This window comes from Bos indicus x Bos taurus, chromosome 28 (assembly GCF_003369695.1).
Source record: "Bos indicus x Bos taurus breed Angus x Brahman F1 hybrid chromosome 28, Bos_hybrid_MaternalHap_v2.0, whole genome shotgun sequence".
Taxonomy (NCBI): domain Eukaryota; kingdom Metazoa; phylum Chordata; class Mammalia; order Artiodactyla; family Bovidae; genus Bos; species Bos indicus x Bos taurus.
Window position 1 is genome coordinate 29,612,392 of NC_040103.1, and position 24,540 is coordinate 29,636,931.

A 24,540-nucleotide genomic window follows, 5' to 3' on the forward strand; every position below is an offset into this window, starting at 1 on the left:
GACTAGTGGGTCTTAAATCTTCAGTGTGCAATGGAGTTATCTAGAGGGTCATGGCTTGCTGGCCCCACTTGCAGAATTTCTGATTCAGTATGCCTTGGATGGGCCTGAAATTTGTGTTTCTAACAGGTTCCCAGGTGAAACGGACACTGTTGACACCAGGATCACAGATAGAGAAACAAACTGTGATCTGACTCCATTATAAACTCCTGAGGACAGGAAAAATCTTGCTGTTTTCTAAAATATGCTCAACGACTACTACAGCTTCCAGCAAACACTAACAGTGCAATTTTTAAATTGAATGAACCATTTTGTGCCTCAGAATAACTAATATTTACTGCACAATATGAGAGCAAGAACCTCCCCCCCCCAAAATTGGTCATAAAATTCTTCATTTTTTTCCCCTTTAAATGAAAGATTAATGAACAATATGATAGCAAGAACTTTTCTACCCCATTGGTTATAAAACTCTTAATTGAACATTTTTTTCCCTTTTTAAGGCTTCCATTCCACCAGTGCTCTTTTCCCTCATTTCTTTTATTAAAAATTTTTGTTCTGAAATGAATTGTACATAATACATATGTACTATTTTAAAATAACAATAATGTAAATATCCATGTGAATGTTAAGAAATAGAACACTGTTAATATTACTGATGCTCCATTATGTTCCTCCAAATTATACTTTTTCCTTCCCCAGAGGTAACCAACAGACTGAAATTTGTGAAAGAGCACGCCAGAGAATTCTCACTTTGTTTTTCTTTATAGCTTTATCATGTGTATATAATTACAAAACGATACAGTTTAAATCGGCCAAAAGCTTTTGTTTGTTCACTACTGTATTCCCAGAACCAAGAACATGGCTTGGTACACAACAATGCTTAAAAAATAATTATGAAATGAAAAGATTGAAAGGATTAAATGTAGTTACGTATATTTTTAAAACTCCCACAAATATTATCTACAATTATTGTTATTCATTAAATGGGGTAGTAATCATTTCACGAACTGTAGCTCTTCCTATAGGCTGGGGGCATTCTTACAAACCATCAGCCTCTGGCAGAGTTCTGCATCTAAACCAAGGCGCTATATAAAAATGGTTAATAATGAAAAAAAGGTTAATAAAGGCTTCCCTTTACTGAGCACTTACTATGGTGCCAGGCAATCTGTGTGACTTAATTCCATCCTCTGAACAAGTTATTACAATGGCATTCCTCTTTTCTCCATTTTACAAATGAAAGAAACTGAGGCCGAGATTAAATTACCCAAGTTAGGGAACTGCAGGGACAGAACCTGGAACACATGCTGCCTAAAAGCAAAACTATTGCCCTTTAAATTCTAAGTGCCGCAGCAATTCCCTGGTGGTTCAGTGATTAGAACTCTTGAATTTTCACAGCCAAGGGCACGGGGTTGGATGCCTGGTCAGGGAACTAACATCCCGCCAGGCACATGGCCCGGCCAGAGGAAGTAAATGTACAAAAAGTATACTATATCAGAATAATCATAATTTTTTAAAATTCCCAAACCAAAAAACATCATCCATGCCGCAAGTCTTATGACCGGCAAAGGTCATGGGTGAGAGAACCTCCAAGACGGAAATCAAAGGGGCCAGGGGTCAGCAGGAAGTCGCTACAAGACTTTGTCTAATATGCCATTGGAAGGAGAGTTACTAAAGATAGTTCAGTCGCATTTCGGTTTGGGGTGGGACCATAAAGTTACCACGACATCTCAGAGTGGGGGAAAAAAAAAGGAAATACATAAGAATCCTCAGAAGCCCCCGCAGACGGCCATCATAGAACAGAAACTAGCGCGTGCGCGGAATCCGGGTTCCTCGGCGCGTGCCTACTGCAGACGTGGCAGAAGGCGTGGCCTTGGAGCGTGGGGGTGGAACTTCCGGGGGCGACGCGCCGGCCCCCTCGGAACCGGAAGTGGAGCCTGGGAGCCTTGACGTTAGGAACGAAGTCGAACCTGGATCTGGAGCCGGGTGAGGAGTGGCTTCGGGAGGTTGGTGGGTAGGAAAGCAGAGGAGATCCCGGGGTATCACTGGCCAGGTCGGCGTCCTGTTTGCGAAGGAAGAGAGAGGATCGGGGGCGGAGCCCGGGGAGAGACCCTCACCTCATGCATTCACAATCCAGAATCAGTCCTAGACCCTCCTTTTCTCCTGGCCCAGATTCCGGCTCCCGCTTCCTGTCCGGAGCCTGTTGAAGGGCGCAAGACGCTCGATCTTCTACTTAGAGCAACAGTCCTATTATCGTGGCCCGAGAAGCTTGTTTGGTTTCTTGGTCTTGATCCCCGGCACTCCCAGCCTCCACAGCTCGACTACTTTCAGAGTTCTAGGGAAGCTTGCCCCGCCCCCTGGGTTGCCACCCTTGACTGTCCACGCAGAGTGAAGTCGAAACTTGAGCCTGACTCCAAACTCTTGTGTGTGTTTGAGGGAACTATTTCCTCCCATCCCCACCCCCACACCGACTTCAGAAAAATAAAAGGGAGGGGGACATCCTTCAAGCTTAATGTTGTGACCTGTGCAAGGTTCAGGATTTGGAAGAATAGCTCCTGAGATGGCTTTGAATTTAAAAAGTTCTAGTGCAAGTGCAGCTCAGCTTTTCTGTAGTTAAGATGGCCCTTCCTAGCACAGGCGAGAGGCCCGTTGTTCCACTGCAGCAGCTATGAGCTCTTTTGCTTCCTGGGTTCCTTCTTCTGTAGGATAGTTGGAATGATCAGGTTGTGTAGAGTAGATGTGATCAGATAGTCCTGTTCTTGGAAGGATCCTGGAAAGACCCTCCAATTCATTCCTCTGTTGTTGGGCAAGATTGTAATAATTTTGGATGTGGCCTAGATTCATGACAAGCCTATAAAGAGAGCAGAAACAGAGTTGGAGGAGTGCCTTGAGATTTAGAATAATTACAGTCCCTCTGCTTGAAGGATAAGGTGAATGATCTTTTCCCATGAAATCCAACTTTGCTATTGATCTTTGAACTGTTTCTCTGGGTTATTGTGTGAGGTTTTTGTGCCAAACCTGCACTCAGTTCTAATCTGGTATCTTGCTAGAGTTTTCAGCTGTCCTTTACATTTAGTGATTTTAATGCTTCAGTACTAAGGTCCATACACTCTTTTGGTGGGAAGACTGAGGATGGAGTAAGCACCTGATTTACTGCAGTTTATCCTAAGAATGTCGTTTTTCTAAATGGTCACTCTAAAATTTGTCTTTTGAGGGGGAGGGGATTTAGTTGATCTGTTTTAGACATGCAGTTTGAATGATTAAAAATGACTAGCACACTGCAGGGTATTCAGTTTTGTGGAATGAATGGATGCTAGAGTGAATGAACAGAAAGTGGGAACATTGTTTCATTTACCTGTAATATCACAATAGTTCATCAGTGGCAGGACTCCTTGTATGACTAGACACTAGAAATCATACCACTAGGGAATGGAGGCTGCTGCTCCATTCCACTGGGCCTCTCTGAAGTTGAAATTTATACCCTCTTGGCAGTGACAAAGCATAGGGTTCAGAGTAACAAAATCCTTGCTTTGAGGAGGCAGTCTGTCTACTGTCTGGGGAAGAAAATTACAAAGATCCTGTAATAGTATGAGAATGATTAGGCTAATCACTGCCTGATAAGGTCAGTCCTTTTCTAGCTCTGCTTCCTACCATGAATAGTGCTTTCACTTTAGAAAGTTGATTTTGACTAATTTCTATCTTCTCTCCCATCTAATAGGTGAGACCAAGTCGGGGATGCTCTCATAATGAATGTTAACCAGTCAGCTCCACCTGTGCCGCCATTTGGGCAGCCACAGCCCGTCTACCCAGGGTATCATCAATCCAGCTATGGTGGGCAACCAGGGTCCACAGCCGCCCCCACTCCCTATGGAGCTTACAATGGCCCAGTACCAGGCTATCAGCAAACCCCTCCCCCAGGTATGTTTGCAAGCTTCCTTTGAGCTAAGGAAGGGAATTTGTAATCTTCAGGTTGGGTGGTATTGCCCTACTTAAGCTGCCTAAATGGTTGTGGTGACTGGGATTGAGGAACATGAATCTGGCTCTTGGTCACTGAGAGTCCTGTGGGCCATCTGCCCTTTCCTGTTTTTATACAAGGTGACTGTGTCTTTAAAACATCTAGTAGGGCGCCTCATCTTCCAGGTTCAATGGCAGTTCACTTCATATGGGTGTCACCCTGTGCAGCCTCACCTGGTTGAATTGTTCACAGCTGGATGGAAGGACTGTGGTCATAGCTCCTCCAGAGCCGGTGATAATTTCTCTCATCGGACTCATGGTTCTATCTATACGTGATTGTGGGGCATAGGGAATTGGTTCATGGACAAAATGTATGATGTTTGTATGCCTGGGTTTTGGTGCTTCTCATATCTTTTTGGTGATAACATTCCTTTTCAAGTTTCTTTGGCTTCTTAGATGTTGTCTAATATCAGGGAAATTAAAGGAGACTGTTTGTCCTTAGGGTCAGTGTTTGGCTTTTATATTACATTTTTCATGAAGAGGAGCTCATAACCTGTGGGTTATTCATAGGGGGCAAAAGAAGATGGTTGACAATAGATCTTTGGTTAGGCGAAAGGGAAAGTGTTAGTGCTCTTTGCGACCCCATGGACTATAGCCTGCCAAGCCTGTCAGGGTCCTCTGTCCATGGGATTTTCCAAGCAAGAATACTGGAATAGGTTGCCATTTCCTTCTCCAGGGGATGTTCCCGACCCAGGGATCGAATCCAGGCCTCCCACATTGCAGGCAGACTCTTTACCATCTGAGCTACCAGAGAAGCCAGGGTTAGGGTTAGGGTCAGGGTTAGGGTTAGGGCCTTAGGGTATGCCAGATGCTTTATGCGTTTTAAGAGAGTTAATTCCATAAAGAGATACGTGAAAAAGAAGGCACTAAAGAGGCATTGGTAAAATTTGAGAAATGAATGAAGTTATTACCTTTTTAAATTTTGCCATGTGGCACGTGAGATCTTGGTACCCCAACCAGGAATCAAACCCATGCTCCCTGCAGTGGAAGCTCAGACAGAGTCTTAACCACTGGACCACCAGGGAAGTCCCAAAGTTATTACCACTTTTGTTATGACTTTGGGGAAAGAAAAAATTTGGAGTGATGAGATTAGGTCTCAGGGCTTTGGAAGAGCCTTACTCTGGGTTGGGACTTTGGCAGGACAGAGTCCATGTCTGATTTGCCAAGTTGTGGCTTATCAAGATGGAGCTGGCATTGCCCCAAGAAGAAGCTCTGTTGAACTGAGAGGAAAACATATCTGGCTCTGTGATGGCTAGTGAGCAGGCTAGTGAATGGCTAGTGAATTCAGATTAATCATATTCCTGCAGGCAGGTTCTGTAGTGTCTAATCTCTACTGCTGCTGCTGCTGCTAAGTCACTTCAGTCATGTCCAACTCTGTGTGACCCTATGGACGGTAGCCCACTAGGCTCCCCCGTCCCTGGGATTCTACAGGCAAGAACACTGGAGTGGGTTGCCATTTCTTTCTCCAATGCATGAAAGTGAAAAGTGAAAGTGAAGTCACTCAGTCGTGTCCGACCCTCAGTGACGCCATGGACTGCAGCCTACCAGGCTCCTCCGTCCATGGGATTTTCCAAGCAAGAGTACTGGAATCTCTACTGAAGGCAGAGCAAAAGAAAAACAGTAGTTTGAACAGGGGTCAGCAGCATTTCCAAAGTGATATGCCAAGTAACTAATTGCTTTCTTCCTGCATTTCATGTGGAAAGGATGATTAGCAGTCATAGAAGTAGCTTTGATGGCAGCTCTGGTGAGCAGAACACGCGTAGTGCAGCTTTTGTGAAGACATAAGCGACAGCAGTAACTGGAGGCCAGGAGACCTGTCCTGGGGGCTTCCCAGGTGTGCTAGTGGTAAAGAACCTGCCTGCCAATGCAGGAAACATAAGAGACCTGGGTTCGATCCCTGGGTCAGGAAGATCCCCTGGAGAAGGGCATGGCAACCCACTCCAGTATTCGTGCCTGGAGAATCCTCATGGACAGAGGAGCCTGACAGATTACAGTCCATAGGGTCACACAGAGTCAGAGACAACTGAATTGACTTAGCACACATGTACAACCTGTCTTGACTGAATAATTGGGCGGAAACAAAGTCTCCAACCCATGCTAACACTTCCCTGAGCCATGTACTATTGGGAGTGTCAACATTTAGAAGTGGATGAGAAGAAGAAGGTTAGGATCTGTAGAATATATGAAGAAGAGGTTGGCAGAATAGTCTCTCTAAGGGGCGCCTTTCTTTCTTTTTTTTTTTTTTAAAAGAATTAAAAAATTATTTACTTGGCTACATTGGTTTTTCATTGCGTCATGCGGGATCTTTCATTGCAGCACATGGATTTCTGTAGTGGTGATGCAGGGGCTTAGTTGCTCTGTGGCATATGGGATCTTAGTTCCTCCACCAGGGATTGAACCTCCATCCCCTGCATTGCAAGGTAGATTCTTAACCACTGGACCACCAGGGAAGTCCCAATGGGTATCTCTTTACAGCCTAGTTCAGCATGTTACTTGGTCATCTTCTAAGCCACATTCCTCACATATGTTCTAAGTTTTTGACTTCTAGGGTGGGATCATTTCCTTAAAAGAGTTGATGTTTTGTCTAGGGTAGGTTTATTAGACTGTCCTGGATTGAGTGAGAGTGTATAGTGATCACAGAAGGCCCTACATTTTTGTGGCTCTGGCTACAGCTTCACTAGTAGTATACCTGTTACACCTGTTTAAGAGAGTGAAAACTCTCTGGCTGGGCATCCAGGTTCAGAATCTCTTGTAACTGGAGTTGCATCCTGATGGTGTCCTTTTCATTGCCAAGCTGTGATATTACACTTGTGATATTGCAGTGAAGGTTTGAGCTTATTGATCTTTGCTTTGCATTCCTTGCTCAAGGTGGAGGAGACATTTCCTAATTTCTTAGCTTCTCTTCATCACCCTCAGGTGTTTCAAGAGCCCCAGCTTCTTCAGGGGCACCTCCAGCCTCAACAGCACAGGGCCCTTGTGGCCAGACTGCATATGGCCAGTTTGGCCAAGGAGATGTGCAGAATGGACCAAGCTCCGGTGTTCAGATGCAGAGGTATGTACTTGGGTCAACCTAAAATTGGTCAGATGAGACTGGAAGGATTAGGAATGTATGAGGGCCTATTTTACTTTTCTTTTTTTTCCCTTTGTTTTTCTCTTAGATTCCTTTTCCTCTTCCCTTCATCTTATTGTAATTCGTTTTCATTTTTCCAGATTAGAGGTGCTGCTGCTGTGCCTCTGTGGGTTATTGACTCATTTAAGTACCTATGTTTCTTTGGCATATTCTTTCCACTTCTGTGAACTGGAGTTTTTTCCTTGACTAGACATATATCTTAAATAATTGTTATGGTCCTTCAGAACCTACCCTAAGGAAGAAACAGGAAGAAGGAACCTTAGGATTATTTGTCTCTTTTGACTTCCCCTTTTCCTCTTGAACAGGCACTTAGTGGGGCTTATTGGTTAAGTTTGGGTGTGACCTGTCATGAAAGGAAAGATCCTCAAAGGAAAACTACATAAATGATGAAAACTTGGTGGTGTGTGACCCAATAAACCCCTGTCTCTGTGTGGAAGTCCTTTAAAGGAGGGTAGTCATCTCTATTGGAGTGCTATTTATTTTTTGGTAAACAAAGAATAAAGTATAACTGCGGTAGGGTGTGTAGTAGTGGAAGAGTTGCTTTCTGACATTTTTATTAGGTGTCCAGAAGATACATTTTTAGCATCAAATGTAAGACCAGAGGACTGAGCCTTGGAGCTTACCAACTTATAAAAGGCATTCAGAGTAGGGGCCATCAAAACGCAATGAGAAAGACCAGTAGTGAGGTAGGTTAGCCAGGTGTCATAGCATCCTGAAATTAGGCAAGGAAAGTATTTTAGGAAGTCAAGAGAGTAATCAGGTGTGTCACTTGCTGCTGAAGGTGAGATGTAGACTAAGAATTGACTGTTGGGTTTGGCAAGGTTTGACATCATTGACAAATGTAGTTTCAGTGGAGATATGAAGGCAGCTGTTTAGTTGGAGCAGGTGAAAGAATTTCAGCTGGGAAGTGGACTAATGTAACCTAAAACCCTTTTGCTACAAACATCTAGAAAGGGGAGAGGAAATAGAAACAATTTTTTTTTTTCAAATGCATAATCAAGCTTCAAGGAAAGTGAAATCCTCAAGTGCCAGATAACAAGTGGGAACTGAAAATCAGAGTGGTTAAGTTGATACTGTGGCTGCCTGTGCAAAGGGTGGAAATTATCTTGAGAACCTAGGGGCTTAAGTTTAAGCAGGTAACTTGGGCATTTCTGAGCTGAGGTTTAGAACTGAAATCTTGTTTATGAAATCTGAACTTAGGCTACACTTCAGTAAATAGGTAAACTAGAAAAAAAAAATCTGTATACTGGCAGAGGGAGTTAATAAGGAGTCTTGATTCTCCCAGGCTGGCTGAGGATAAGTTGCAGGGGAGTGGGGGGCGGGGTGTTTTTGGACTGCATGTGAACACCAGGGGTCATTGGGGTGGCGAAAATATTCTAAAATTGGGATCTGGTGATGGTTGCACAACTCTTTAAATTTACTAAAAATCATTGAATTGTACACTTAAAAGGAGTGAATTTAATGATGTGGAAATTACAACTTAAACTTAAAAAAAAACTTTGATACTGGGCAGCAGTATCATTGGAGTACCCTCCAGAAGCAAATCAAATGCTAACAACCACTCTCCCTCAATTCAGGGATTTCTAAAAGGAAAAAAAAAGATTAGACTATGAGAGGAGAGCAGATAGTAAGCTAGTACATTGATTAAGGGACTGTAACTGTCAACATAGGATTATGTACCTACCTGAAAGTGAAAGTGAAGTCGCTCAGTCGTGTCTGACTCTTTGCGACCCTATGGACTGTAGCTTTTTCTCGGTCTATGGGATTTTTATGTACCTACCTAAGAGAGGGCAAATAAAGGCGTTTACAGAGATTGATAGTTTACCCTGTATGGGCCCTGGCCGAGAAAAGTACCAGGGAATAGACTAGGGGAAACAAAGGAAGAAGAACCTAGAAAGAAAGATCTTTTAAAAGAGATAGGAATAGTAATTAAAGAAGTAGAGAGAGAGACTTCCCTAGCGGTCCAGCGGTTAGGACTCCTCATTTCCACTGCAGGGGATTCGGGTTTGATCCCTGAAGTGGGAACTAAGATTCCACAAGCTGCATGGTGTAGCCAAAGGAAAAAAAAGCATAGACCAATTTTTTCCCTAATGTTTGGCTAAAAGATAAAAGCTTGAGGGGGATGCACGGTTTTAGGGCAATTTTATTTGTTTGGATTTTTTAAATCCAATCCAATTACATCTCAGTTCATTGAGATGTAATTCATATACTATGCAGTTCACCCTTTAAAGTGCACAAGTTTAACGATTTTAAGTATATTCACAGATATGTGCAACCATCACTGTCGTCCGATTTACTACATTTTCATCACCTCAGAAAGACACACAGTATCCTTTATCTGAGGAGCTATCCCTATTCAGCTTTTCCTTAACTCTGTCACTCCCCTAACTGTAAACAACCACTAATCTACTTTCTGTCCCTATAGACTTACCTATTCCGGATATTTCATTTTAATAGAATCATATATATTTTGTAACTGATTTGTTTCACTTAACATAATGTTTCCAGTGTTCGTTTATGTGTAGCATGTATCAGTACTTCATTCTTTTTATTACAGTATTTCATTGTATGATTATACCACTACATGTTCTTTATCCATTTATTTGTTGATGGACATTTGGGTTGTTTTCACTAATAGTTGGTTATTTTTTGAGATATTTGTATCTTTTTGTGCTGATGGGAATGATCAAGGAGAAAGACATTGAATGGGAAGTACTTTGGAAAGAAAAGTTCCAGAATAAAAAAAGATATTTACACATAAAGTAGATAAAAACATAAAATAGTGTCCAGAATATGTAAAGAACTCCTACTAGTCAATAAGAAAAAGTCAGTTCAGTTGAAAAAATAATAAAATCTGGAATAGTATTTTATGAAAGAAGGGATACTAATTGCCAAAGAACAAATTAAAAAGCGGTTCAACCTCATAAATGAAGAAAAAAGTAAACGTTAAAAACCACAACAGAATTATCCTATGTATTGATCAGATTGGCAAAATTAAAAAGCTAATAGTACTGAATATTGCTGAGCATATGGATTATCAGGAACTCTCCTCATCCACTGGTGGTCAGATGCAAATGAGTACAGCTACTATGGGAAAATAACTTGGAATTATCTGTTAAAATTAAAGATATCATATCCTATAAACCAGTAATTAAACTCATAGCTGTATGCCTTAGAAAAAGCTCAGGTATGTATAAGTTAAATATATGATTGAACATAGTAACATTATTATTGATAATATCCAAAACTTAGAAAACCTTCAATATCCATCTGTAGTAAAATGCATAGGTAAATCGTGGCATATTTATTTAATGGAATAACACTTATTTAATGGAATAACATTTAGTGATGAGAGAATGCTAAATGCAGAAGCATAGATGAATTCATAAACATATGGTTGAACAAAAGAAGCAAAACTCAAAGTATGTATGATGTGATACTGTTTACAAAAGTTTGAAAACCTGACATAACTGAATTGTTTTAAAGACAAGGGAACAATTTTTAGAAAGTTGGGAAAGTAGTTATCTTTGGGAGAAAGGGGGCTTCCCTAGTAGCTCAGCTGGTAAAGAATCCACCTGCAATGCGGGAGACCTGGGTTGGATCCCTGCGTTGGGAAGACCCCCTGGAGAAGGGAATGGCTACCCACTCCAGTACTCTGGCCGGGAGAATTCCGTGGACTGTACAGCCTATGGGGTCGCAAAGAGTCGGGGACATTACTGAGTGACTTTCACTTTCACTTTTGGGAGAAAGGTAAGGGTTGTGAGGAGAGGCACACAGGGCCTTTGGTGTATTCCATTTCTTGACTTGCCCTTTGGTTACATGGGTGTTTGTGTTATTCAGCAGTACACGTATATTTTATGTATTTTTTTCTATTTATGTTACATTTCACAATTTTAAAGTACATTGGACTAAGAATTGGGCCTGGACCTGGGTTCTAGTTCCAGTTTAGCCTGCTACTTTTACCCTTAGTGTTTTAGTTTTCCATCTGCTCGCTTCCCTTCATTAATTTGCTGTAAGAATTAAAGCATTTAGAGATCCTTTGTAAACTATAAAGCTATGTGCAGATGAGGTGTTGGTTTATATGATAGAATACCAGTAGGCAGTTGAGAGTATTATCCATGTTAATAGAGTAGTACCATGGAATACAATTGTTCTGACAAGGATTTATAAGCATCTGCCATGGGCTAACAGTATGTTTGTTACTATGGAAGGCAAAAACTGCAAAACCCAGCAAAGAGCTTAGGGAGGTAAGTTTCACTAGCATAATGCCCTGAAAATACTAGTTGAATGAACAAATGAAAAGTGTGAAACTGCAGGACCAGTAGAAGCTGACCAAACATAATAAAGTTCCAGTTATTTAGTAAAGACAAACAGGAAGGATAAATCAGGATTTCATTGTAACAGGCAACTATGGTGAAGAATTTGATTCATTCTTGAAATTCCAGAAGGAGCTTGTTATGTACAATAATCTATGCTGTAGATTTCTGCAGTAATATTATTGTAAACCACTGGTGCAGTGGCTAGTTGGTATGCAGTGATACTGCATTGATGCTGTATTTGTATTTTAATGTGGCAGCTGGTACCATGGGAGTGTCCAGCGCAGCTATTCAAGTGACGAGACTTTGCTGGATAGACTCAGCTAGCAGGCTGCCTGGCTTATATCCTCTGTGTCTAGCCCTTAACTCTGGTCAGATAGTATCATCTTTCTCCATAGTACAGAATGCCAAACTTAGCTCACCAGCTCTTCTGATCTTAAGAGTTTTCTAATACCTTTCCCAGGATTAAGTGATCCTTTGGTTTAAAAGTTAAACAATCTCCCTGGAGAAGGAAATGGCAACCCACTCCAGTATTCTTGCCTGGAGAATCCCATAGACAGAGGAGCCTGGCAGCCTACAGTCCATGGGGTCGCAAGAGTCGGACACGACTTAGTGCACTGTCTCACCCCAGAGATCCTGCCACATATACCACAAAACCCAAACATCCCCCAGTGACCTTGGCCCCACTGTTCCAATCACTCCCAGGTGGGAATTCAGGCACATGTCCACAGAGATCACAGACAACATACATACGGTTCTGTTATGTCCCGTATATCACCCTTTCATGTCCCAAGGAAGACATTTTCTCTTAGAGATTTTCATTTAGTGTATCTTTAAAAAATCTTGTGTTAAACTTGCCTCCATCTTTCTCTTGGGTAAGGACAACCCAGAAATGGCCCTTGTGTGTCTGTGATGTTGCCATTCACAGCTTTCTTGATAGGCCTAGTACAATCTTGAGAACAGGGCTGCTGTATGCTGAGTGTCAGACGGTAGCTCTCAGCTTTGCCTGTCTTAGGTAGTTAAGCTGTGCATTTTTTATTGGTGCACCATGTTTGATTTGTCCCTAATACCTTTGAAGTTCTTCTGAGAAATGAAATAATGCAACATGAACTTATTAAAATACATTTTAAGCCTTTAAAAAAAAAAGTTAAACAATCAAACTATATTTGTTCAAGCCCACATTTATTAAGCTTCTGTTGTGTTAATGCTTCTGTGCACCTTTCATTTCGACTTCTTCAGTGCTTTTGAATACAGAACCGAAGTGGCTTGTCAACAAAGGATTAAGGCAGACGAGGTGATAATCTAACTACCAGAGTAAATACTGTTTGATCTGAGGGTGCTTGGCGTGTGTTTTGGGAGTGAACCTAATGGAAAACAAGGTTTGCCCTGAATAATCACAGTGTAGATTATGAGGAATGTGATTTATTCACAAATATATAAAAATATGAAGCCATATAAGAGCCCAGATGAGAGTAAGATGCTGTAAAACAGTATTGTTTCCCATATGATGTGGGGCTCCTGTCAACTTTGAAGGGATTCCTGGCCCATTAGAAGCTTCTGCCTTCCATCTCCCCACAGGCTCCCTGGGTCTCAGCCATTTGCGTCTGCCCCATTGGCCCCTGTGGTCAGTCAGCCAGCTGTGCTTCAGCCCTATGGGCCTCCCCCGACAAGTGCACAGGTGACTGCTCAGCTGGCCGGAATGCAGATCAGTGGTGCTGTGGCCCCAGCTCCTCCCGCTTCGGGGCTGGGCTATGGTGAGTACCTATGACCACAGGAATACTGTTTCCTTTTTAGAGACATCTGTCTCTGGGGTATACCTGGATCCCTTTTATTTCTTTTATTTATTCCTCTGAGCCCCAGCAGATGGGACAAGTCATTCCTGCCCCTCGGGTGGAAAGGAAGGTGGTTTAGTGAACAAGGAGGCAGAAGGACTGGGGTTCTGACTCTGCTTCTTCTACTTCTCAGGCTCACCAACATCACTGGCCTCAGCCTCAGGAAGTTTCCCTAATTCTGGTCTGTATGGCTCCTATCCTCAGGGCCAAGCTCCTCCCCTTGGCCAGGGTCATCCAGGGGCCCAGCCTCCCCAGCGATCTGTCCCACCACAGGCCTCCAGCTTCACACCCCCTGCCTCAGGGGGTCCTCGGATGCCTTCGATGACTGGTCCACTCTTGCCTGGACAGAGTTTTGGGGGGCCCCCAGTGAGCCAGCCCAACCATGTGTCCTCACCTCCTCCTCAAGCTCTGCCCCCTGGTACCCAAATGACTGGGCCCCCAGGACCACCACCACCTATGCACTCCTCCCAGCAGCCAGGCTATCAGCTGCAGCAAAATGGTGAGTTTTTCCCAAGGACTACCTAGGAGCCAAAAGCTTCAGCTATTCAGGTGTTTTTGTTGTTGTTGTTATTTGCTTCTAGTATTACTTGCTAAGTGGTGAACTAGATAGACAGCTTCAGGGTATTAAGATGTGGTACTCAGATGTGGGATTTATAAGATTTTTTTTTTCTCATAGTTCAGATAACATAGGCTTTCTCTGAAAGGTTATTACTGTACCTCTCAATTCTATGTTTATAATACTTTAGTCATTTCCGTGAGGCCTTAAGAAGAGATAGGGAAGGAATATTTTGTTCATCAACCTTGCCCTTGTCTCCCAGGTTCCTTTGGACCAGCCCGGGGCCCTCAGTCCAATTATGGAAGTCCCTACCCAGGAGCAGCCACTTTTGGCAGTCAGCCTGGGCCTCCTCAGCCATTGCCTCCTAAGCGCCTGGACCCTGATGCCATCCCGAGCCCTGTAAGTAGATACTTATATGGTCCTGGGGAAGGAGCTTGTGGCTACCAGATAAGTGAGTCAACCTAGATGAGATGTTTGCCTAGCCTTTCCTGATTATTTTTCCCTTTTGTTTGTCATGTTGCAGGTGTAGAGCCTACATGTAATTTTTGACTCTCTAAATAGAACTTGACGTCCCAGAAGTATTTTAGGGGTATTCTTACTTCATAGCTGGGCAGGAAAGGAAGGGAGGCCAGGAGTGATCAGCAGTGTCACAGAGCTCTGGGTTGAGTGCAGTGTTCTGTCACCACCGGACAGAGCCTGGTAGCCTCTGCTCTTCTGTGGAGTACTGGCCGTGTCCAGGTGTTGTCCTCTAAGATCTAGTAGGATAGGATAGCAGTCTTCTTAATGGTTAGAGCTGGTGGGGAATCTCTGGTGTTACTGGTGAGAAAAGGAAAGCCTCTCTGGACTCTTTCTGCCTCTACCTGGATAGTGTTTTAGGAGAAAGCCTTCGATACTTTTGTTTGCTAGTCTTCTGCTGTGTGGATGGAGAAAAGTGATCTACAATTTTAACGGCAATGTGGGGAAGTTCCTTCTCCCAGGAAGAGGGTGAATCTTACCCTTAGAGCCATCAGAATGCTCAGACCTTCCTCATCACACTCAAGAGTAGAGGCTGACACTGTATTCCCAAGTGGAGGCCACTTTATAGTTCTGTCTGCAACATTTGCTATGTCAGTTGCCTCACCATGCTTAGCCATTGTCATATTCCATCCTGTTCTCTTCCCTCTTCCTTTGGGGAACCATCATGGTGAGGGACCCAGCTGGCTAAGGGGGACCCTAGAGGATGAAGCAGTGCCTCTTTCCTTTTTCCTCCTCTAGTGAGAAGGAGAGTCTGGTTGGATGTGAGGGGAGGCTTCTTTCAGTGTAAGAGTAGTTCTTACATGGGAGGCTTGGCCTTTTGGAGGGAACATCCCTCTTCTTCCTTCTTAAAATTTCTCCTATTCAGCCCCTCCATATAACCCCTCTTGCCTCCTGTTTGCCCCCTTCCTTATCTTTCTACATCATAGTCTAAGCCATTAAAGGCTCTTTTTTGGCCCAGAAAAATTTGGAGTTTCTGATCGAGAGGGGGCCTGATTTCAGCAGTAGGAGCTGGGCTCCAGCTGTTCATGTCTAACTCATCAGGGCTGAGAGAAGTAACATCTGCTTCTTGTTCTTTTGTCTCCCTGTATTCCCCTGCTGCCTTTATTATTAAAACACTAAAAGCAACTCAATGAGCTGCCTCCTCAGCAGAAAACCAGGCACAGAATAGACCCTGATGCCATTCCTAGTCCAGTAAGTGCAGGGGGTGGGTGTGTGTGTGTGATCCCTGTGTTAAATCACCCGTGCATGCCTATGACCTTGTCTTCACCTCATCCACCATGTCCATCCCTCTCCATCCTCTTCCCTCAGTCCTTCTAGACCCTTGCTTTTACAAGCTAGAAGGATATGCATGCCTCAAGTCACCATATAATGAAGTAGCAAGCTGTTAGCAGTGCCTTTAAGTATGGGATGGTAGAAGGTCAGGCTCGAAGGGCGGGATCAACTAGCTTGTTAAGCTTTGGTTTTAACCCTGCTGGCTCCTCCAGGAGCCTGCCTGTGACATGTGATGGAACAGGACAAAACAGTAGATCCTTCCCTTTTGGATTTGGTTTGTCTACAGCTTGTTGCGGAGAAACATGGGTAGGTGGCTACTAATGTACAAGTCTGGGAAACTAGCATTTCTTACAGGGAAAGGGACTGCTGGTTTGGGAAAGTGTGGGTCACTTTCTCATCTGGAGAGTCTGTTTGACTCTGATATATTTCTAAGCTTCAGCTCTTTATTCTATGGGACACAGAGTCTTATTCTCCCTTTACTTTTTCTGGTTTTACCAAACCCATCTTGAAGTAACTGACAAAGGTTATCAGTCTGCACGAAGATCTGATCACCGGCTTTGCAATATCTCTTTTTTTTCCTTCGCTGGGTCTGTCCAAATGTGGGGGACTGAGGATTGGGCTATACGATCCTCTTCTCCCATATTTACACACTGATGCTTACCTGAAAATAAGGCAGCATCTGCTTCCTCACCTTACCTGATCATTTCTGGCTGTGTAATCCTCTCCTCACCCTGTCCCTCTACTCTCATTGACTGTAGAGTCATTCCAGGTAGATTTCATTTTTACATGGTTACTGTTGTCTGTTTTCCTGCTCTTGGGGAGAGAAGGGGAGGGGAAGCCTCGATGGGGGAGGGAAGTGGAATCTGACCATGTCTGAAGGCTTGTGATTAGAGCTGGAGCTTTCCTGGAGTAGGTATTGGAACAGGGTGATCACTGTTTATTGGGGTCAGGGCGATTCATAAAGAAGCCCTTTCTCAGTGTTGCCCATGCAGCAGGTTGCTGCTGACTATAGAGTGGAAGATTGGCATTACAGCATTTTATATGATCTCCAAAAGGAGAGCAGGCCTGGTGCATGAGGTGTGTTCCTTGGCAAATTCTTAGTTTCTGTGCTGCGGCTCCAGCCTTTCTTTCTCCTGCCTCGGGGACGTGGTACTCCCTTCTCCCTTTTCATCTGTCACTTCATTCATTTCACTTCTTCCCTACAGATTCAGGTTATTGAAGATGACAGGAACAACCGGGGTTCAGAGCCATTTGTTACTGGAGTACGGGGCCAGGTGCCACCCTTAGTCACCACCAACTTCCTGGTGAAAGACCAAGGTGAGAAGGGCAATAACTCCTCCCTGCGGGACTTTTTCTCCAGCATTATCAGCTTCTGGATGGGGCTTTTGTCAGTCTTTGGTCAGAGACCAGTCCCTCATTGGTCTCTAGGGGGAAAGAGCCACCATCACCTCTAGCATCTTTTGGGGTGATGGGGTGGGTCAACAACGGCGAGCTGGTGTCTGGAGTGACTCTGTGATCTGACTCAGCTTTTCCATCTTCTCCTTCAGGAAATGCAAGTCCCCGGTACATTCGATGCACATCGTATAACATCCCTTGCACCTCTGACATGGCTAAGCAGGCTCAGGTGCCCCTGGCAGCTGTCATCAAGCCACTGGCAAGGCTGCCCCCAGAGGAGGTGAGTCAGGGACAGACTGGAGTATAATAAGAGGGAGGAAGTGAGGGGGAGCGAGGATAAGACTTCTTCCTAGATGTGATTCTGGCAGTCACAGTAGATGAAGGCTTAGTTGGTCGGGAGGGGAGCGTATCGTCAATAGCTTTCTATCCCAGGGCCCGTGCCTGAAGAGGGTGATAGGGAGGAAAGCAAAAGCCCAAGAAATTGCTGGATGGAGCAGAGTTCACACGTGAAACACGCTTTTAAAAGAGTCAAGGCCAACTTGTAGGGGAGAAGACAGCTGGAGGCAGGAGCCTGCCGTAGCATGGTCATCACCCGGTGATGAGAGGCATGTCACTCTGGTTTTTCTTATCCTCTGTCCTGTCATCCCAGGTAGGTTAGAAATATTAGGACAGCATATTAAGAAACAGAATCCAGGGGTCCTTCTTTTACCTGGTTTGGGCTATAATCTGTCACCCAGTACCTGGAATCAGGATGAAAAGAGACAGTGTTTGCAGCTGCTACACCGTGCCATGGTGTAGATACCTTTGTGTTCATGCCTTAATGAATTTGGGGGGGATTTCTCTGTAACTGGACATTCAGGGCTCACCTTACATCCTGCTTCTTTGTCTTGTTCTGTCTTTTTCTCTTTCTCTTTCCTGGGTCTCAGTGAGGATGGCTGGACACTTGCCTGCTGGTCTCTTATCTGTAGGGTACCATCTGCCTGGGGTGTCAGTAGGTATCACAGAAATCCAGGGATTGGGGAGGACAAGTGTCACAGATACTTGGGTGGGAAAGGAAGCAGGGGTCAAGATCCTAGGGCAGGAACGAAGGGGATTGAAGATTGGGCCAGAAATGAGAATCCTGGGTAATCTTCGACTTTTTCCTCATGCACCCATGTCAGCCCCTGGATTGTTTGGGCCAGGTCCACTGTTGCTCTTCTCTTTGAAGAAGTGAAATTCTAGAGATGAGGAGTAAGGAGAGGGACTCTAGTCCTTAGACCTTTAGGGACATTTGTCCTCATACCCCTTCTCTCTGCTCCCTCCGCAGGCAGACTGTCTGAGCCATGTCCTTCTCCCTCCAGGTTGTTCCTCCTCATCTGTTCCCACATATCACTCTAGCTTCCTTCTGTGTCTGAGCCCCTCCCCTTTGCTCCTTAGGCTTCACCGTATGTTGTCGACCATGGGGAATCTGGCCCTTTGCGCTGCAATCGTTGCAAAGCATACATGTGCCCCTTTATGCAGTTCGTTGAGGGAGGGAGACGCTTCCAGTGCTGCTTCTGCAGCTGTATCAACGATGGTACGTTCACAGAGCCTGGGGCTGGGGGATCTGGACTGCATCTTCATTATTCTGTCTCTAGTTAGATAGATGAGGCTCTGTTGTTTAGGCGATGGGGACGTGACGTGCCTCTGGGGCTGTGGGGCATTACAGTGAGCTCAGCCAGGACCAGATGAGGACCGAAAGCGGACCCATGAGTAACACTCTGCCCTACTCCCCACAGTTCCTCCCCAGTATTTTCAACACCTGGATCATACCGGCAAGCGTGTGGATGCTTATGACCGTCCTGAGCTGTCCCTGGGCTCTTATGAATTCTTGGCCACTGTAGATTACTGCAAGGTGAGGGAGGGTAGTGTGGGGAGGAGCCGTGGGTGAAGGACAATGAGGCAGCTGAGACTTGCTGTGGTCATTTCCCTCACCCTGTCACTGTGCCCTTGGATGATGACTTATCTCTAGTCAGCTGACCTGCTCACCGATACCCCTCTCCCCTCCAACATTTCCTTCTTTTGCAGAACAATAAGTTCCCCATCCCTCCTGCCTTCATCTTTATGATTGATGTCTCCTACAATGCCGTCAGGAGTGGTCTTGTCAGGCTCCTCTGTGAGGAGCTCAAGTCACTGTTAGACTTTTTGCCTAGGTGAGAGTGAGGAGCCAAGGTACTCCTATGGATGATGATGGCTGGGGAGGGGGCGCAAGGGTGGGTGGTTGGGATAACTCAGCACGTGAATCCGGATGTCATGAAGTTGGCTGGTGGAGAAGGTGGCAAGTCTGGGTAACAACGTCCCTTTCTGCAGGGAGGGTGGGGCAGAAGAGTCAGCAATCCGCGTTGGCTTTGTCACCTATAATAAGGTGCTCCACTTCTACAATGTGAAGAGCTCATTGGCCCAGCCACAGATGATGGTTGTATCTGATGTGGGTGACATGTTTGTGCCACTGCTGGATGGCTTCCTGGTCAATGTCAGCGAGTCTCGGGCAGTCATCACCAGGTAAGAGTCAGATTGTGGGGGTAAAGTGAGGTGGAGGGCAGGGTACAACCACAGAAGGCCAGTGATGGACACAGGCTATGCCTCAGGAGTTCTCGGAGTCTGAGGGCCAGATGACTTTTTGGGGGAATTGAGGGATCTGAAATTTGGATAGCAGTTTTGATTGCCTCCCATCACCTATCTCTTCAGCTTATTGGATCAGATTCCAGAAATGTTTGCAGACACAAGGGAGACGGAGACAGTATTTGCCCCGGTGGTTCAGGCTGGGATGGAGGCTCTGAAGGTAAGGCGAGAGTCCTGGGCAGCCGCCTGTGTGACACTTTCTTCTGAGCATCTTACCTCTGGGATACAACCCCTGTTGCTTTAGTGATTGGTGACTGTCCAGTGAGTCAACTTGTCTGACACAGTTGGCACTGAATAAATGACGAGGGACGGGATGAATGAATAATGGATGAATAAAGGAAAGAATGGACCAGTAGATCTCTCTCCTCTTCCAGGCTGCTGAGTGTGCAGGGAAGCTCTTTCTATTCCACACCTCCCTGCCCATTGCAGAGGCCCCAGGGAAACTGAAGAACAGAGACGACAGGAAGTTGATCAACACAGACAAGGAGAAGGTGTGGGACTGGGAGCTGGGGGGAGGACTTCCGATCACAGAGGAACGTGCTGTCTCTTTACAGTGCAATACTCTTCACTTTCCCGAGGGGGTACTGGGACTAGACCCTCTGTCCTTTCATATCTGTGGCTGCCAGCCTTCTCCACCGCTCCCACACCTCTCTACCTCATCTCATCCCAAAGCCCTTGGTAGACTTTTTAAAGAGAATATTCTACTACTATTGCAAACTGTAAGGTAGCTCTGAAGTCTTACGTGTCCTTGAATAATAGCCCATATTACATACATAGTACTCAAACAGGGTGGAACTCAGGTCTCTGAACATCTTCTGTTCCTCCCTAGACTCTGTTCCAGCCTCAGTCAGGTGCCTATCAGACCCTGGCCAAAGAGTGTGTGGCCCAAGGCTGCTGCGTAGACCTCTTCCTCTTCCCTAACCAGTATGTGGACGTGGCCACCCTCTCTGTTGTACCCCAGCTCACTGGTGGCTCTGTCTATAAATACGCTTGCTTTCAGGTACGGCATGGGACTCTGGGTGGCAGGTGGAGGCAGGACTGGGATGCCTGCCTACAAGTGGAGTGGCTCCTTAGCTGCTGACTCATTGATAGGAGTATCATTGAGAAGACCACACAATATAAAGAGTGTAGCGAACAGGAGCACGGGGCTTGAAATTAGCACCGGGTTGATAGTCTGGCTCTACCACTTAGACGCTATATGACCTAGGATAAATTACTTACTTTCTCCTTTGTTTCTTCATCTATAAAATGGGGTTTTTCAGTAGTTTTTAAGTAGGGTTTGTCATCAGGATTAAGTGAGCACATGTAAAGCACTTAATGTAGTACTGGGCATGTAATAAGTGCTTAAAAGCTTAAATAATAACATCGTTATTATTACCTTTACCTTATTGTCATTAGTATTCTGCAGGCTTGTAGAGTGGAGAGGGTACAGGGATTGTTGGTGGATTGTATGTAGTAGATGATGTGACTCTGGGCCTGGGGATGCAGGTGGAGAACGACCAGGAACGGTTCCTGAGTGACTTGCGTCGGGATGTCCAGAAGGTCGTTGGCTTTGATGCTGTGATGCGGGTCCGGACAAGCACTGGTCAGTTCTGGTTGGAGATGAGCAGCTGAGCGGGGGCCCTCAGTCTGGGCACCTGTCATACTACTAACCGTGTCCCTATCCGTGTGGCCTCAGGTATCCGTGCTGTAGATTTCTTTGGGGCTTTCTACATGAGCAACACCACAGATGTGGAGCTGGCTGGGTTGGATGGGGACAAGACGGTGACTGTGGAGTTCAAGCATGATGATCGGCTCAACGAAGAGAATGGAGCCCTCCTGCAGGTGCTGGACCGGAGGCAGGGGTTGGGGAAGAAGTGTCAGCGGTCACTTCACTGGATTAAGTAGGCCATAGGGAAGGGGGTGAGGGGTGCGCAGAGAGAACTAGAAGAGGCTGGAGAAGGGATAGCTCCCATCTTTCTTCTAGCTTCATAAAATAGCAAAGAGGAGGTGTTGCAAGGGTCTTGGTGAGGGAGGGGTGTGAATTGCCCCTCTTACTCTCCCCCCAGTGTGCCCTGCTCTACACCAGCTGTGCAGGGCAGCGACGGCTCCGCATCCACAACCTGGCTCTCAACTGCTGCACTCAGCTGGCTGATCTGTACCGAAACTGTGAGACTGACACGCTCATCAACTACATGGCCAAGTTTGGTGAGGGCAGAGGCCAGGCAGAGGGGAATCGGGGCTAAGAGGATGGACAGCAATCTAGCATTCCTGGGTGGGTGTGATGGTGGGAAGGCACCTGTGATGGAGTGGCTGACCAGTGACCATGCTGTCTCCTTTCCCATCCAGCATACCGGGGGGTCCTAAGCAGCCCTGTGAAAACTGTTCGTGACACTCTCATCACTCAGTGTGCCCAGATCTTGGCCTGTTACAGAAAGAACTGTGCCAGCCCCTCCTCTGCGGGACAGGTTGGGCAAGCTTGTTGGTGGAGAAGGTGTTGGGATACACCTTTGCATTGGGAGGGATTTCTCATGATCATGATCACTGACTTTGTTTTGATAACTCCCTTAGTTGATCCTTCCTGAGTGCATGAAGCTCCTCCCTGTTTATCTGAACTGTGTATTGAAGAGTGAGGTCCTGCAGCCTGGAGCTGAAGTCACTACTGATGACCGTGCCTACGTCCGGCAGCTGGTTACCTCCATGGACGTGGCTGAGACCAATGTCTTCTTCTATCCTCGGCTCCTACCGTTGGTGCGACTGAATGCTGGCGTGTGAGACACTGTACTGAGAAAGGGGCATCATAGGAGGAGGAAGGGAAAGATTAATATTGTCTGTATCTGACACTAATACATTTTTATCTATATTATCTGATGTAATATTTTCATACTGAGAGTTACTCAGGTGCTTAGTTTTCAGAAATTTTGTGTGTATGGGGGGGGTGGGCAAAAAAGTCTTACAGTCATTGGTAACCTTTTGCCCTCTTCCTTTTGTCCAGACAAAGTCTCCCATTGAGAATACCACTGAACCACCAGCAGTCCGAGCATCTGAAGAGCGTCTGAGCAATGGGGATATATATTTGCTGGAGAACGGGCTCAACCTCTTCCTCTGGGTGGGAGCGAGTGTCCAGCAGGGTGTTGTCCAGAGCCTCTTCGGCGTCTCATCCTTCAGTCAGATCACCAGTGGCCTGGTGAGGGCAGGGCGTCAAGGAGAATGTGGGTGTGGAAGTAGGCTTCGTGATGAGAGCAGAAGCCAGTAAAGTTAGTGCGCTCATTCTCTTAGCAGCAGGGGACACCGAGAGGGAGGGTGCTGTCATTCTTCACAGGCTTCCATATTTCAGATAATGCGTAAATCTGTGCTGCCCCATCTTGTCTTCTGGATTCAGTGTACCTTACAATAAGGATAAATGAATTTTGTGTTTCAGAGTGTTCTGCCAGTTCTGGATAATCTGCTGTCTAAGAAGGTGCGAGGCCTCATTGATAGTTTGAGGGCACAGAGATCGCGGTACATGAAGGTAACAGTGATCCAAACCTGCATTTCCTACCTTGTCAAGTCCTCACTCTGAAGGCGGGGTGGGAGAGTGAGCGACTAGATAATGGGATTTCAGGGCGTGTGGTTAATTCTCTTCAGCCTTGCCTCATGACCCTGTATTCTGACTATAGCTTATTGTGGTGAAACAAGAGGACAAGCTGGAGATGCTGTTCAAACACTTCCTGGTGGAAGACAAGAGCCTGAGCGGGGGAGCATCCTATGTGGACTTTCTCTGTCACATGCACAAGGAGATTCGACAGCTTCTGAGCTAGAGCACATGGGTAACAGCACAGGGTCCAGGCCAGCTTCCAGAAAGTACCCAGGACAGCAGAGAAACTGGGACAGTTCCATATCTTATATGTCATGTAAGCTGACCTCAGTCTCTTTGGGGGGAGGGGGAAGTATAAGGAGACACCTTCTTTCTGGGCTCAAGTATCCTACCACTCTGTCGTGTCCTGCTGTTGGAAGGTGCCCCTATCCCCTCACTTTATCCTCCTTTTCCTGCTAATCCTGTCGTAATGAATGTAGTTTCTCAGTTCACTGTATATGATTTGGTGTTGGGGGACTTGAAGCCACCCAGACCCTGGCAATATTATGTGTCCCTTTGGACCAGCCTCCAAGAAGAGAAGGGCAGGTGGGAAGGCACAGAGATCCCAGGGGGTTACTACGGGGGGAGGGGCTGCTAATTCAGCTCATTGTCATCAATGACTTCCTATATTAGGGAAAACATACATACAGGTGCACAAGAGCTGGGCTGTAGGCTGTAGATGGTAGAAAAGTGGTCAGTCTTCTTGGGCCTGGAAGTCAACAGCCAACTCAAAGTGACTGAGGGTGGTTGATTAGCTTTCTTGCTCTGCTTCCACTGCTCTTTCTCCTGCAATGACTGATGATCCCTTGGTGGACAGAGACACATTATCAGAAATGAAGGAGCCTGGGAATAGTTGCAAAGAACATTGAGACCTAGGAGAGGTATTAGCCTCCTTTCCAGCCAGAGCGGCCCCAACACTGGATGGTTCTGTAGGGAGCCTGGTCATCAACTTGCAATACCTCACAGAGCCAGCCTATATACCACTCTGAGCTTCCGCTGGAAACACTGCTCTCCAAGCTGTTGGGGAGAGAGGCAGAAGTGGCTAGTCTCTCCTGCTAGGACACCACTCAGGCTTTGGAACTGACAGAGTGGCTGACAGTTATCTTCCAACCCGAGCTGGCTGGGGCAGGACAAGGGCTAGGCTTGATGGTGGCCAGGCTTGCCTGCTCCCAGCCTGGGATGCCCCTGCTCTGGACCTCTCATTTCTCTTCATTGGTTTATTTTTCAATGCATCTTTAATTTGTAAAGAAATAAAAATAAATTAAGATGTATCCAGTAGC

The 24,540-nt window shown here is 45.6% G+C and overlaps 1 protein-coding gene across 4 annotated transcripts; it reads left to right on the plus strand.

Moving 5' to 3' along the window:
• Nucleotides 1-1,862: 1,862 nt before the first annotated feature.
• SEC24C (SEC24 homolog C, COPII coat complex component) lies at nucleotides 1,863-24,535 on the plus strand. Of its 4 annotated transcripts, none has more exons than XR_003509176.1 (24): nucleotides 1,863-1,980; nucleotides 3,713-3,912; nucleotides 6,925-7,060; nucleotides 13,033-13,208; nucleotides 13,420-13,785; nucleotides 14,105-14,241; nucleotides 15,481-15,549; nucleotides 16,836-16,947; nucleotides 17,178-17,305; nucleotides 18,442-18,580; nucleotides 18,783-18,898; nucleotides 19,072-19,196; nucleotides 19,354-19,545; nucleotides 19,732-19,825; nucleotides 20,040-20,156; nucleotides 20,495-20,665; nucleotides 21,154-21,250; nucleotides 21,344-21,489; nucleotides 21,714-21,852; nucleotides 21,994-22,112; nucleotides 22,216-22,415; nucleotides 22,640-22,831; nucleotides 23,066-23,155; nucleotides 23,304-24,535. XR_003509176.1 is itself a non-coding variant. In XM_027530566.1 (24 exons), exons 2-24 carry the CDS (start codon nucleotides 3,741-3,743, stop codon nucleotides 23,442-23,444), a joined length of 3,354 nt encoding a protein of 1,117 aa, XP_027386367.1. In that variant the 5' UTR covers nucleotides 1,878-1,980; nucleotides 3,713-3,740; the 3' UTR covers nucleotides 23,445-24,535. The 4 variants fall into 4 exon arrangements, 3 of the variants coding, with proteins under 3 accessions (XP_027386367.1, XP_027386372.1, XP_027386368.1); XM_027530566.1 differs by having other exon boundaries at nucleotides 1,878-1,980; nucleotides 22,216-22,395; XM_027530567.1 differs by lacking the exon at nucleotides 1,863-1,980 and adding an exon at nucleotides 3,596-3,616 and having other exon boundaries at nucleotides 22,216-22,395.
• The last annotated feature ends 5 nt before the right edge of the window (nucleotides 24,536-24,540 follow it).